This window comes from Physcomitrium patens, chromosome 7, assembly GCF_059467195.1.
Source record: "Physcomitrium patens ecotype Gransden chromosome 7, ASM5946719v1, whole genome shotgun sequence".
NCBI lineage: Eukaryota > Viridiplantae > Streptophyta > Bryopsida > Funariales > Funariaceae > Physcomitrium > Physcomitrium patens.
In genome coordinates, this window is record NC_143416.1 from 3,410,675 (window position 1) to 3,426,590 (window position 15,916).

General features: G+C 29.8%; 1 protein-coding gene across 2 annotated transcripts; it reads left to right on the top strand.

The window, feature by feature from the left end:
• Nucleotides 1-10,537: 10,537 nt before the first annotated feature.
• On the top strand, nucleotides 10,538-15,577 carry LOC112284244 (very-long-chain aldehyde decarbonylase GL1-1). 2 transcript variants are annotated; one of them, XM_090251723.1, is made up of 12 exons: nucleotides 10,538-10,942; nucleotides 11,342-11,509; nucleotides 11,722-11,945; nucleotides 12,099-12,331; nucleotides 12,445-12,661; nucleotides 12,856-12,977; nucleotides 13,192-13,448; nucleotides 13,567-13,674; nucleotides 13,859-14,065; nucleotides 14,261-14,371; nucleotides 14,522-14,698; nucleotides 15,082-15,577. In XM_090251723.1, the coding sequence occupies exons 2-12, from the start codon at nucleotides 11,450-11,452 to the stop codon at nucleotides 15,241-15,243; spliced, it is 1,878 nt and encodes a 625-aa protein (XP_090107849.1). In that variant the 5' UTR covers nucleotides 10,538-10,942; nucleotides 11,342-11,449; the 3' UTR covers nucleotides 15,244-15,577. The 2 variants fall into 2 exon arrangements, with proteins under 2 accessions (XP_090107849.1, XP_024379660.1); XM_024523892.3 differs by lacking the exon at nucleotides 10,538-10,942 and having other exon boundaries at nucleotides 10,972-11,509.
• Nucleotides 15,578-15,916: the final 339 nt, after the last annotated feature.

Genomic DNA, 15,916 nt, shown 5'->3' on the forward strand with positions numbered 1-15,916 from the left:
AATTTTGTAAGTTTTGTAATAGATCTATTGACAAAAATTTGTAGGTTTGTCAAAATAGTTGTCTTAAATGTACATTTTAAATATAAATTTAGTTGGATGGTCAAATAAAAGTTTCTTGAAATTCAAGTGTATTAGGGTCTTAAAAATTAGACTTTGAAGGTCAATGGGAGTTTTTATATTTATAAAAAAAATTCTTGTTGAATTGAAATGTTTTTTTGTAAGCTAATACTTCTATTAGTTTCTAACACATATGCAAATTTTTAAAGCAAGTGAATAGTGCAAATAAGAGCTATTGACGTTAGGAGATTAATATCAAGGTTAGAAAATGACATTAAAGATCAAAGTAGATTAAGAACTTTATCTATTAATCATATATATATATATATATATATATATATATAATTTTTTTTTATTATTGATTTAAATTAATAGATAGAAAAGTTTATAGATTTTGAATTAAAAATTAAAAATTAAATAGACTAATGATTATTGAGGTTTTAAATCTACTAAATAGTTAGGTTAAAATTAGATGGATTTGGTTAGGAAAAGATTATAGTTTATTTGAATATTAACAAGATTGTATTAGTTTTTTTAGCATTTATTTAGGATTTAATTAGGATTTAATTATAATTTATTTAAGATATCTTTAGAGTTTGGTTATGATTTTGTAAGATTTACTTAAGATTTGAAAAGGTTCAATAAAAAATTATTTAATATTTCTTTACGTTTTTGTGATTTTTTAAAGATTTTATTATTATTATTATTATTATTGGATTTTATCAGAATTATTAAAATTCGATTAAGATTTGTTTAAAAAATTATTAGAATTGTAAGATTCTTATTTAGGTGCAAAAGACAAGTTTATCTTCTATAACCAAAAGTATGGTGTATTTTCAAACAAGACAACTTATAATACAATATTGTAACTGAAGATTGTTTGTTGATCAACAAGTTAGCACTTATTTAAGATATAAGCACAAATATAAAAGTCTATTTCAATTCTAGTTTAGAACAAAATTCCTAAGAGTTAAAGTTTTTTTTTTTTTGTGGTGTTGATGATATATATTTTTAAACCATAAATTTAGATGAATATTATTTTCTGCACAATCACAAAAGAAATTATTATCTCTTTTTTTTTTTCAATTCACAAACTTTATATTTTAATTCAATTCTTTAGATATAAGAACATTAGGAAAAATTTAGAAAAGCTTTGAAGAGATTGATAAGATTACCTATACTTTAGAAGTAATTGCAATAGATAATGAGTTTGTGACAATCTCTAATCATAAAAATCAAACTATAGGCATTGCTAAAAATTATATTTTGGCTTTGACTAAGACACAAGTTTGACATTATAGGCTTATTTTTCTTTGATTAGTTTTTGATTTTTTCATATTTGACAATAATAACAACAAAATAGGGCATTGAAAAAAAATATAAAAACAAATTTTATTATTAGGCTGAGATCATGGCTATATAATATAAAGATATAATATCATAAATCTTAGTATTGATTTCTTCCTTGATAATGGTGAGATTATTGTTAATAATTGCAGTCTCTGCTATTGTCTTGTATAAAGTCTAGTCCAAAAATACACTAGGCATCTAGTTGTGGAAGAATCTTGATTTATCTTGAAGTTCATCTTATAATCAAAAAGAATATATGAGGTGTTAAAAAACACCCCTCTTAGCAATCAAGACACTATTAAAATCTTTAAGTTAATTAATTTTTATCAATCAATCTATCAATTATTATTTAATGGATGATGTTAGATAATTTTTGGTATAATTTAGAAAAATTATTGATCTTTATATACTTTTTTATCTAATAGCCCCGTTACAACACAACTCTTTTATCTAATAGCCCTGTTACAACACAACACCTTGGCAATTTCCATCTCACCTATAATTTTCGAAATTGTAAGTGTCATCTTAATTCAAAAGGTTGATGATCTGCATATAAGTCTAAACAATAAATGCATAAATAAGTAACTTTTTTTTTATTGTCAAGCCTATATTCATTTGTTTCTTGTAAAATAAATTAATCTTTAAATTTTAAAATGTCATATATTTTTTAATTAAGTATAAAAAAAAGAAAGCTTATAAGTTTATAAACTATGTACAACTTTTATTCCAACAAAAATTATCAAGTAAGTAAGGAATATTATTTGACGAATATAAATTACATAGAATATCTAGGTATATATAAAATTAAAGGTTGGTCTTGGAATTCATTAAAAATAATAATAATAATATAAAATTATATATATATATATATAAGATTCATTTGCAGGTTGATGATTATTTTTTAGCATTATCTATGTAGATATTAGTTTAATTAGTGGTCCTTGTAATGAAATCAATTTTGGTCATTTAATCATTTATTTGAAATGATTAATTAAAATTTGAGGTTCAAATAAACATATCAAATATTATATTAATTTCAGATTTCATGTACTTGTTCTTATTTTTTTTTAAACTAAAGATTCTAATTAAATAATGTGTTTCTATTGCAATGTTGCTAGATAAATCCATGTTGTTACTAAGTTTTAAAAAATTAAATAATTTTATTACAATATACAAGAACTTTTGATTTAAGTGAGTTTTTTTTAAGAAAAAACTTTTTGCTTCTTGTAAAATAATTAAATGCCAAAATCCAATTAAAAACTAAAAACTAATAAAATATTGTAGATAGTGAATTCTATATCGAAATGCATTAAAAAAAAATTTAAAATAAATAAATAAATATATATATATATATATATGTATAAAATAATATTGTATTAAAATTAAAAATTCATGTAGTTTTAAGAAAATAATAAAGCTTGATTCATATGCTTTTATTTTATAATAAGATTTATTAATAAAAATAATTAATCAATTTTTTAAATTTAAAATCAAGAAATGAAAATTTATATGATTTAATTATTTGATAATATAATAATAATAATAATAATAATAATAATAATCATCATAAAAGTTCTATTCATTGTAGCAATGCCAAATAGTTTGTATTAATTTGAACTTGTTACAAATACACACAAATTAGACTCCATGCAATTTAGTAGAGAAGAAATAAAGATGAAAGTGGTTTATTTAAAAATAGATAATTATTGATAGTTATCTATTTTAACAATATATAGAGGTGAAAAAATAATCTAATATTTTTAAAATTAAATCAAATTTCAAAAAATTTATGAAAATATTATCTGGAATGTTTGGCTGTAATTTAATTTTTAAAATTAATGGTTTAAAAAATCTATATGGATGCAAAAAAAAAAATCTTTGTTTAAAAATAATTTCAACAAGATTGCAAAATTTCTTTTAAAACTTGCTACATTAATTTTTTCTAAAAATATTAAATTAAATTTATGTCAACAAGAACTACTGATTTTAAAAATTAAATACATGATTTTTCTAGTTTCAAATGAACCATTTGTTACTAATCATAAATCATATATATTTTTTTTTTGGTGAATAATAAGAGCATTTAAAGAAGACATCCAATAACATTCTTGTTCTCATCTACAATAAATAATGTTAAATACAATTCGTATAAAATATCTAAATTATTTTTTCTAAATATATCTTGGTAATCTCTGTAGTATTTTAATTTTTTAATAAAATATTTATATGGATAAGATTCATGATTTTTATTTTAAAAATTGAAATTATAAAACATGTATTCTTATTTTTAACTTCCAAAATTGCTCTTAATTTTAAAAATAATAATTTACTTCTTTTTATGGTAAAATTATATGTTAGTTTTAAGCCTAGTTTAAATTCTAATTTATATATACTATTTCTTTAATTTGGTTAAATTATTATATTTTAATTAAAGGTTATAAATTAAAGAAAATTGAAGCAAGAGGCTACAATTGCAACTATTGAATTTTAATTTCTAAGATAAAATATTAAAATTTTAAAGGCTTTTAATTGGTCAAAGAATTTCAAAAAGTGAAGATTTAAAGACATAGAATTAAAAGAGTTAGATATCAAAGTTGGAAATTATAATTATTTTAGAAATCTAAGTATGAGAGTACAGATTTTTAGCACTCATAATGGTTTGAGGATAATAAAGTGATTTAATAGAATAAAACAAATGTGCTTAATGTATTATTCATATCTTCTATTATAATTTATTACCAATAATTCTGCTTTGTTTGGATTTTGATTGGTTATAAATGATTGTATGTTTTTTTAGTATGATGTTTTTAGAATACAATCTAAACAACTTAAACTAATTCAATGCAATTATTTGTGACAAACAAGACTTTGAGATAAAAAACCAAAAAAAAAGAAAAAAGAAAATCAAAAACTCCATCATCTTTAAATTTACATGAAAATATATTTTATGAATTAGATTTTAAAATCCATGAGGATTTTGGCCAAGAAAATTTTAATGTATTTTTTGAAATGTTTTTTTGACACTATAACTTATTTTTAAATTAAAAAACTTATATTTAAAAATAAATTCTTATAATAGCAATAAAGTCGTGGTTGTCATAAAACTTCTAATAAGTTTATATATCATAAAAATAAATAAATAAATAAATAAAGGTTATAATATGGTAATTAAAAATTATCATAATATAAGTTTTTATACCAATAATTTATGCTTATTTTTTATAAGGAAAATTTATACAAGAAATGAGTAGAAAATTCTAATATAAATACAATAAGAATATGAATTACATGCATTTTTATTTTAGATTCTAAATTTAAAGTGTTAAATTAAATGTAATGTAGCTAAGATCTATTTAAAAATTTTATTAATACAAAGTCTAGTAACAATAATAACAACAAGCCTTATATTTTTACAAATACATCATAATTTTTCTTATAGCATATTATAAATTTTTAATATAATTTTTAGTATTATTTTTCATTGAAAATAATTTAAATTATAGTATGTTATTTTTTCTAAAATTAGATTTTAATGGCATAATTATCTACTTAAAATATCTCTTATATATTATGTAAGTATTGAAATATAATTATACAACGTTTATAAATAAAATTGGATGAATTGATTTTAGTATTCAAAAATAATAAAATCTAAGAAATAATGTGTTCATTGAAAAAATAAATAAACCTAATTTAAGAAAACTAAATTAAATTACTTATTAATTGAAACAAGTCATACCAGATTGATACATCTCTAAAACTTAGTTATAATATAGTCAAAATTTTCAAAGAGGGAAGCTTTTAAGCCTCTAATAGATGTGACTATATTTTATAATAATAAGTAATAAAAAAAGACTTTTGACATAGTACAATTGTTGATGAGTTTCTATCATATTTGTACTTTTATAATCTATTAGATTTTATGGTAGTTATTAAAGTTCAAAGTTTGATATATTATATGAATTTTAAATTTATAAACTTTATAATATTTTTACTAAATATAAATTAGATTAATTCAGTTCTTAAAAGATAAAATCTTTGATATATTTAAAAAATTATGAAAATAAAAAAAATTAAAAACATGACAATATCATTTTTAACAAAATTAATTAGTTAAATAAATTAAATAAATAGTATATATAGAATTAAAAAATTCAGTTGTTTTATAAAAAAGATTGAGCTTCAATATTTTATATATTAGACATTTTGTGCCAAAAACATTTATAAGTTTTATCAATATATGTTTTTACACATATATAAATAATTTAAAATGGATATATTAAAACATTAGAAAATCAAAAGGTATATTTTTAAGTATAAAAAAATCTAAAAATCTTGAAGAAAGCTTAGACCAAAGCAAAAGGATTGACAAAACAGAGAACAGTCTCACCACTAAATGAAACAACTCATAAAAAGATTATGTAGAAGTTATTCAAAATCTACATGACTTGCAAGATTAGTACTTGAGTTGTAAAATTCTTTTGTATTAGATTCTTAGACGTAAAAAACTTCTAATCTAAGTTAATATGTCCATACAATAAGCCTAAATATAATTACATATTTAATTTGTATCTAAGAAGTTTTTAAAAAAAATTATAAAAAAGATATTATTTATTATTTATTTTTGTTCATTTTATCTATTAGTATATAATATATATTTTTTATAACAGACATAACTAAAATAATAGACATAGATATTAGAATTTTTTTATTAGCTTAAATAGTAATTGTATTCGAAATATTTTTGAAATCTTCTAAAAATCATGTAAGTTTTGTAAATAGGTACATATGGCAATTTCGTATAAAAATATTCATTAATAAATAAATTAATTAAATAATTAAATAATTTTATAAATTTGAAGACCAAATGATATACTTAGAATAAAAGATAAATGTCTATACATAAAAACATCAATTTAAAGATAAAATGCCATTTTAAAGATAAATAATCTGTAATATTTGAAATAATATAATGTTATTTAAAGAAAAAAATATGTGTTTAAATGTGTATATATATATATATATATATATATATATATTTAAATAAAAATATTTATATTTAATAAATAATATTAATATATCTAAGACTTAAAATAAGGAAATAATTACAATGAACATATATTTATTTCGAGTATACAGCATTTATTTATTTTTGTTTTGTGTTAGCATCTCAATCTTATAAATACTTCTGAAAATTATTTTATTGAAATAAATGCCTAATAATTATTTGAATAGATTTAATTAAATAATTTTAAATAACCTAGAGGTTTTGAGTTTCTAAAAGCAATCAAATATTTCTTAAATATTTCTATTATAATTTTTAAAATATTTAATATTCATGTAAAAAATATTATAATATTAAAAAAATGTTTTTTTTATTTAATTATTTAAAAAATATATACTATTTCTAAAAACCATATTTTATTTTTTATATAAATTTTAATCTATTAACTAGTTTAACTAAAAAAAAACTATAAACTCAAGCTTATAAATAAAAGCTTATATGCAATTTCTATATATATATATATATATATATATATTCAGAAAGTTCTAATTATTAGGTTAACATTTTGAATAATTATTACATATTATCACATTCAATTTTAAATAAATATCAAAATTTGTTGTTCTAAATTACTTCTTTGTGATGAAAAATAGTCACAAAAGTACATGCATGCATAACAAACATATACATAATACAAGCTATTTTATTAAGATCTTAATCAACATACTTGTGTAATAGGTCTACAAACTAGTGGTTTTACGAAGTGAAATATTAGAGCAACTAAAATTCTCAAACATTGTCTAGAAAATACTCCAAGTGTAGACTAAGTTATTAGAGGTGCTACTCCTTTACCCTTGGAATTCCAAAGAGAGCATTGATTACAAGATGGAGAAACTTACCATACAACAAACATATATATATATATATATATATATATATATGTGTATGAAAGGCATGTCCACAATATCATCTTTAATAATTTAAGATTTTTATCAATACCTTTAAATATAACTTCTATCTGATATTTATATATAATTTTAAATTTTTATCTAAAAAATAAATAATGCACAAAAATCACAAACTATATATAATTTTTTTCTTTAATTTTTTTTTACTTGCACAAGAAGAAAATGATTTATATATATATATATATATATATATATACATATCCAAATAATCAAAGTTAATGAATAGAAATTTTATTAATGGCATCCAAAAAATATATTGGAATTTATAGATTTTTACACTTTTTTAAAAATAAGCAGATGAGATTATATTAAAGCTTTAATTAGACCCCAAAAATATTAAAATTTAAAATTTTACATAAATTCTAAAAAAATTGAAAAATAAATGTAGACTATAGAATTTTATCTATAATACTTATGACCAAATCCTTACAATATAGAAAATCAGAAACTTTGTTCTACATTATGTAACCTAGGGCACAAATTGTCATACTTGTTCTATATTAGACTTAATATGGAACAGAAATAAATATAAATAAAACATTTGAATAAAACTATACAAGGAAAACAAATTTATCTTCAAATCTTGATAACTACTTTCTTCTGTCTCAAATTTTCATCTTATAACTATTATTAGGACCTTTTAATTTAAGAAATTTTCTAAATGTAGGAATTTTTTCATAAAATAATAAAAATATTTATCATATATTAAGACAAAAGTTGTGAGACAACATCATTAAATGCAGTGTAATAGATTTGCCATTAGAGGGGGTGTTGCATAAAATATACAATACCATTTGCTTTACTAGGAGAAAAAATAATCTTTACTTTGTTCTATTTTGACTTAACCCTCATACCTACTAATGTTTTACATGTCCTTTTTTAGTATAAGTTTCTTTTCCTGTATTACTTAATGTAAGACAAGTAGAACAATGTCCTACATTAGAAGGGCTTGACTATGAGTTTAAAAAAACCTTTTCTTATTTATTTGATATAGGACACAATTTGTAATGATTGCATGACAAACACCCTACATTAAAAAAATTAATCTTCATTAGAAGGGCCTGCTAATATCACATAATTTATTGGTTCCTTTTTATTTTAATCCACAAAGTGTAATAGAAGAAGTTGGTATCTTCTATGCAGTGCATGTAAACAGCATGTGCTTTTTTTGAAAGAAAACAAAAATCAAAAACAAAAACAAAAAAATAATAATTTCATGATACAAACATTTTTATTTTTTATTTTTTTATGTTTGAACAACCTTCCATAATGCTCTATGCATATATTTGGTAGAAAACATGCCCTCAACCATTAAATTTAAAATCATTGATACCATCTTCACCTACCATGGAATTCTGTCATTTAAAATATACATGGCCAAGTACAGCATTAATCTTAGCACACAACATAGCATTGAATTGAATTTGAAAAAAACCACATGCTTTCTTCTCAACTTTTTTACCACCAGTCTTTTTATGTAATGAAATGCTGACTTCGAGATTCAATTTGAATATACATCATATGAATGTCAGTTTTTACTGCATTATATTTTTATTCCTTATAAGTTTAACTGCAAAATCTTCTTCTTTATCCCTCTGAAAACTTATGTGTGTATATATATATATATATATATATAGTTTTAAAAATAAAAAAACTAACTGTAGTTGTTACTTTCTTTAAGCTCCTTAACATGCCTGCAACATTTAACATCAATGAATCCCCCCAAATCCAAAAAAAACACACAAATAATAGTAATACTACGAATATTAATAGTAATCTCAGTATATGCAAATTTTACAAACACACAAACTCAGTTTCAAAATTTACAACACACTTGATGTGGAACCTTATTTACAAAAAACAGTTGATATGTTCAGTACATGAAATACTTTACCTTATTTAAAGAATACCAACAGTAGAGTTTGTTGAAGACATAACTCATCAGTTGTCAAAGCATCATAATATGATTTTAATGTAAAATATAATACAAGCTTTTCAAAAAAATGGATATGCAATACCAAAGATTAGTGTCATGTTGGAATCATGATGAATGTGGTTGGTTTTCATTACTTTTGAATCCAAAGTGGAGAAATGAATCTAGATGTTTTTTTTTTTTTTTTTTTTTTTTTTTTTCTCATGATGGGTGGATAAATTTAGTAAAATCCTGGGTCTATTTAAAATTCATCTATTTTTATTACTGTAACAAACTAACAATATGTAACTTTTTAAAATAGTAATTATTTTGTGATTCAATTGCAAAACACCCATGTGGATAATGTGCAAAGGACATGATTTGAAAAACATACTACATAAGGAGTAAAAAGGCAAACACTCTATGCATTTACTTTCTATATGGGAAGGTAGAATTAAACAACTATTAGAAAGACTCAATTTCAAACCAACATACACATAACAATTTGAAAGAAGAGAGATCAAAACAAAATCTACGTTCACATGACACACAGCATTGAATGGACAAAAGCGCAGCATAAACCATCCAAAAATAAAGAACAAGACCCAAGAAGATGCACATTGAAGACACAAAAACAACAAAAGCATAATGGAGGGAACCAAATGAGGCCAATCAAGAGTACATGAAAAAAAATGATTGATACCATGGAAGTCCAGAGAACTAGTGGAAAGTGATGTGGAACAATGTATTTCCCTCATTAAGCCCAATCCCATGTGCCTCTCAAATATATATACACAACATCTATAAGTGGGTAGTTGTGGGACTGGTGAGGCCATGCTGGCAGCCCTATAATGGCCTCTCACACACCCCGAGGTCTCGTTCTCACTGCCAGAAAAAACGAGATGGCAAGCCCTAGCCCGTCGAGGCTGGTAACTTCGGATGCAAATCGCGTCGTTGGGAAAAGGGTGGAAAGGATTGGAGGGAAGCGACCGCGGGAGGGCAGGTGACGTGGCACACCCGTCGCGCCAAGAGGAGCCGCGCTGCGTCCGGGTGCGGGGTAGGAGCAGCACAGGCGGCGTAAAGCGGTGATGGCGCGACGGGTAACTAACACAGGGCAACCAACGTGCAGCGCTACAATACACTCCGCGTTGTGCGTAAGCAAATGGGCTTCAACGTCGGGGCATATCCCTGGAGGAGTCATTACTCCCCTATCGCCTACTGCAAAGAGTGATCTTCATCGCCTTCCCACCCACTTCATCAATTGCTGTCTGTTTGCCTGCCTGCCTACCTGCCGTGCCAAGCCAAGCGAAACCCACCTCCACTTTTTCTCATCGTGTCTCAGTTGCCACAACCACCCTCTGATCATGTACGCTGCAATCCCCCCCCCCTCCCCCCCTCTCTTTCGATGTTGAAAATTCATAGTGAATGAGGTTAATAATTCTCCTGATGGGCGTGCGACGGTGAAATGATCCGTGTGGTGGTGTTGTCGGGTGTCGAGAGATTATTGGGTGCGCCGAGGGTTGTCAGCATTGCCAACGCGCAGCGTCACACACATCATGAGCTGCATGTTGTGTGTGGGGCAAGATGTACGTGGCTTGAAGCCTGGGTCGGTGGTGGAGAGAGAGGGAGAAAATGTAATTTATAGTGAAGGTAAGTTATCAGATTCTTATTCTGTGTGTTCGGCTTCTCAGTTTCCTTGGCATTGTGGTGGTGTTGTTGGCTTGAAGCGGCTCTTAGCCGTCTTCAGCTGGCGCTGATACCTGCAGTGAGTCATGCAGCGCGGAGTGTCTCAAGGGTGGTTGTGCTTGCGTGGGGTGTGGTAAAGTGCGGGAATCATATCAGGTCGTTTGGGAATTTTCGTATAGTTTTTTTCTGAAAGGTGGTTGTTGTCGTATGCGGGTGGGTTTCGGAGAGGAAGGCGCATTAAAGGGGCGTGTGGTTTTTGTTCTCTCGAAATGTTTTAAGCAGCAAGTTTCTCTTTGTTGATGAGTTTCCAACCTCGGAGTGGGGGACTTCAAGGAGAAGGTCGTTACTGTATGTTGTGCACAGTTTGTATGGATGTCTAAGTGGGTTTGAAAGAATGAGGAGCTGCCTCTTCTGACGAGTCCACAACTGTACCGTCACTGGCACGTCCCCATTACCATCGCCGAATCAACCATGGTGGCGAAGGAGGCCTTCCTGGCCGAATGGCCATGGGAGAGGCTTGGTCACTTCAAGGTTAGCAAAACTAGTTCTTCACCCAAAGTTTAATTCGGCGATTCAGGGGTTATTTTTGGTTCCAGTTCTTTCAGTAGTCAAGAGCTTCTGAAAGGTTGCTTCCCTGATATGAGGTTAATGCACATTGCCCTCAATGTAGCGGAGTAGAGACCACTGTTATAGTGCAACTGATGACTGTTCGTGGGTATGGTGACCCTCATGCTCTGCTGCAGTACTTGGTGTACGCGCCTTTCGTGGGGCGGCTCTTGCAGACGATCATTTACGGAACTGGTCTGGAACCTGACAACTGGGCCATGCACATGTTCTTCTTGATGGTTGCTCGCTACTTCCACCAGCAGCTCTGGGTTAGTGCTTCTCGCGTTCCCTGGTTAACGGAAAAGTTTGTGGTCGACGAACGTCAATCTGGATACGAGCAAGTCGATCGCGAGTATCACTCGTAAGCTCTTATATCAACCATCTAGCAGTATATTCGTCCCTAATCGTCAACGTTAAGCTTTATGATTCATCTTCCCGCTGCATACATACCTCAGTTCTTCCAGAAACGTTAATGCCCCTAGTAACCATCACTTATCCGTGGTTTTCATTTCAGAGACAATCACCTCATGCTTCAGTTAATCTTCATCTCAGTGGCACATAGCTGGTTTCCAGGCTTTAGCAATGTGGTTGCTTGGAATACTCAGGGCTTCTTGTACGTGTTGCTTTTCCATGTCGGTGTGGTGGAGGTTCTTTACTACTGGATACACCGAGCATTCCACACGGAAGTTTTATTTCGAAACTACCATTTCTATCATCATATGTCCGTCGTTCCAGAGCCGCCAACAGGTATGAAGACTCTACGTTTTATTGACCTCACTCTATTAATTTTGGTATTTGTGATTAACTTCGCAATAAGGAACAAGAGTGAACAGTTAGTAAATGTGCGTCGGTGTTGGCAGGGTCAATAACGACGATGCTAGAGCAAATCCTGCAGTCTCTGTTAGTATGTGTGCCCTTGCTGGGCGCTGCAGCGCTTGGGGGCGGTTCCATGGCCATGATTTACATCTACCTCATTGCGTTCGACTTCTTCAAGTGCTGGGGCCACTCCAATTTTGAATTTGTGCCTGAATGGTTTAGAGGGTTTCCTGGTGTCAAGTATCTGCTCTACACACCGTCGTGGGTTAATCAACCTTGCTTCTCTAATTTATTCTCTCCCCCATGTATAGTTCTTTCATGGACTGTTTGAGGTGCTAGTTATCCGACTAGGGTTTTGGTCTAGCTTCTTCACAGTTTCTCCATGTACAAGCCTAAACTTATATACAGTCACTTTCCTGCTTTTAGTTGACATCACGAACTGTCGTGGGGAGCAGGTACCACTCGCTGCATCATTTGGAACAAAATTCCAACTTCTGTCTCTTCATGCCGCTATTTGATTACCTAGGTGGCACTGTGGATCCCAAGACTGAGTCTCTGTATGCGGAGCTAAGAAAAGGTACTTAAGTTTCCAACCCGTCTGCAGTGTTAGGCTGATAGCATTCTTCTGTTAACATATTAAGGCGACTTGCAGGTGAGGATGTGCAAAAAGTGACCTAACCACATCAATTTGGCACATTTAACCTTCCAAAAATTTATATCGAGAAGTTAGAATTTCGTGCATGCACGATAAGTGCGACTAATTGAAAAATTTTACTTGCCATGCTGGATAGGGAGACTCCTGAAGGTACCAGATTTTGTGTTCCTTGCGCACTGCATCGATGTGCTGTCCTCGCTCCAAGTTTCATTTTGTTGTCGCACGATGGCGGCGCACCCCTACAAGTGCCACTGGTTTATCTGGTGGACATGGCCCATCACCGTATTTTTCTTGATGATTTTCTGGTATTGGGGCCAAACCTTCACTGCCATGACCATTTATGTCAACAAGCTCAAGTGCACGTCATGGGTGATCCCCAAACATGGCTTCCAGGTAGTTAAAACCTTGTGCCAGCATATGTTGATTCTCATTTAAATGGTCATCTTCTTTCACATGTTTAAGCTAAATCAGACCCGGTTTATGATTGGTTCTGTGTACCTTGATAATGCAGTTCTTTTTGCCATTTGGACTGGACAGCATCAACAAACACATCGAGAAGGCCATTCTTGAGGCAGACAAACAAGGAGTGAAGGTTATCAGCCTCGCAGCACTCAACAAGGTCAACAAATTTCCATCTCCTTCCAGCTTCACTAATCCGCCAGGCTAGGTTTTTTGAGGGTTGCGAACGTGACGTTCGACTAGCTGTCCCTGCGTCTCTCTGCAAATAAATCTCATTAGTTGGGATCTAAGAATGATTGATTAACGTTTTTAGCACTTTTGGGCTTCTTCGTGAGCCTCTGCAGAATGAGGCGCTCAACGGTGGAGGCTTGCTATTCGTAAAGAAGCACCCAAACTTAAAGGTGCGAGTGGTGCATGGGAACACCCTTACAGCTGCCGTGATCATCAAGACGTTGCCTCCAGATGTGAAGGAAGTGTTCATGACTGGGGCTACTTCCAAGCTCGGTCGTGCCATTGCTCTCTACCTTTGTGCTCGCGGCATTCGCGTTCTGGTAATCCATCCAACTATTCATGTCAAATCTTCAACAAGAATCTGAAAGATTTTAACAAGAGCTTGGTTTCTGGATCAATTGTTTGAAGCTGTTCAGGTCCTAGAATACCTTATGCCACTGGTTTAATCTCATGTTTGCTAAAGAAATTTCTTGCTCATGGATAATTAGAATTAAAGTTCTCCGATCTCGATGCAGATGTTGACCACCTCAACGGAACGGTTTGATGCTATTCAAAGAGAGGCTCCCGCTGATTGCAGAAATAATCTCATTCATGTAACCAAATATCAGGCTGGAAAGAACTGCAAGGTAAAAGATTCAAGAACCAAGCTCGTCGAAAACTACTATTTCTGCTTACTCTAATTCAAAGTAGCAGATGCTAGAAACTGATCGTTGTGCGTACTTGTGAGGAGTTTAACGAAATCTCTTCGGGTTTAATTCTTCATATAATTTTCTCAGACATGGATTGTTGGGAAGTGGACGTTCGCCAAGGACCAACAGTGGGCTCCTCCGGGAACGTTCTTTCATCAGTTTGTGGTGCCGGTCATTTCGGAAGTGCGCAAAGATTGCACCTATGGTCAGCTTGCAGGAATGGTTTTGCCAAAGGAAGGAGTTAAAGGACTCCGCACTTGTGAGGTACCAATCGCTCTACACCCAACTTTTAGGACGTCTGAATACCTTTATCTCAAAGAAGAGTCCCACAATTAACGCCCAAGTGAGCTTCTTATGTGAACTGATATAATGCATGAATCGAAGTGGCGGCAAAATTAACTATTCCTAAACTTTTCACCCGAATCCTCTGAATCAAAGAGGTGAACCAATGGGTCCAAGTATCTACTTCCAAGAGTATTAACTACTTTTGACAGAGTACGCGTCAGTATCTGCGTTCTTGCAGTCTAGGATTCCAGAGATGCAGTCTGAAATAACTCCCACTGTAGTGTATACAGTTGGCAAATACCAAGATTGATATCTACTGCATATTTGTTACCTTTAACTGATTCCGCTGTTGATCACTGCAGTTCACAATGGAACGAGGAGCAGTGCACGCTTGCCATGCCGGTGGCATGATCCACACACTGGAGGGCTGGACTCATCACGAAGTGGGTTCCATAGACGTAAGCCGCATCGACGTTGTGTGGGAGGCAGCCATGCGTCATGGATTCGCTCCTATTGGATCGTAGTCAGATCTGCATCAGAAGTCAGGATTTCGATAAAGCTGAGACATACTCTTTTCATTAATGATGCACTTGGACCGTATGTCAAATGAACAACTTTTTTTGTATTTTCTGACAACAATGTCAGGTTTACATACTGTTTTTCAATTGACATATATGTCGAAGTTGTGAAAAATAAACGAAGGCATTGGAAAAAGTTTCTTTGTCGCTTAGTTTTCTTTTTATTTAACTACATTTGAATATTAAAGCAGTTACAATAAGCTTAACCCGGTCGGGTTGTGTACACATCCGCTTATTCTCTTAACTCATTTTCAGTAAAAAAAAACACACTCTTCGTGAATGTCAAAAGCTCTTTTAATGCCTCTTAGTTGTTTATTTTCAGAATACTGGATCTAATTCGCATTAATCCACCTTCGTAATGATATGAAATTTTAGTTAGTGTATGAGTTTAAAATGATAATTCAATGTTAACTAAATGTTTGGTCGTTTGAATTTTCTGTTCAAGGAATGATTGTAAAGTGAATACTTTCAGAACTTAATTTCTTTTGTTCTGTTTATTTTTCTTGCAGCCTCATTGAAATGTGAAAAAAGTCATACTTTTTGCATAAATTGATGGTTATTACTTTTTAAAAATGAAGTGATTTTGATCTAAATACATAGTTTAAAAAATAAGTATATT

Coding starts and splice junctions, on each gene's coding strand:
- LOC112284244 (XM_090251723.1), top strand. CDS start 11,450: ATGGTGGCGAAGGAGGCCTTCCTGGCCGAATGGCCATGGGAGAGGCTT. Junction 12,662..12,855: donor TATCTGCTCTACACACCGTC/GTGGGTTAATCA, acceptor CGTGGGGAGCAG/GTACCACTCGCTGCATCATT. Junction 13,675..13,858: donor GCCTCGCAGCACTCAACAAG/GTCAACAAATTT, acceptor GAGCCTCTGCAG/AATGAGGCGCTCAACGGTGG.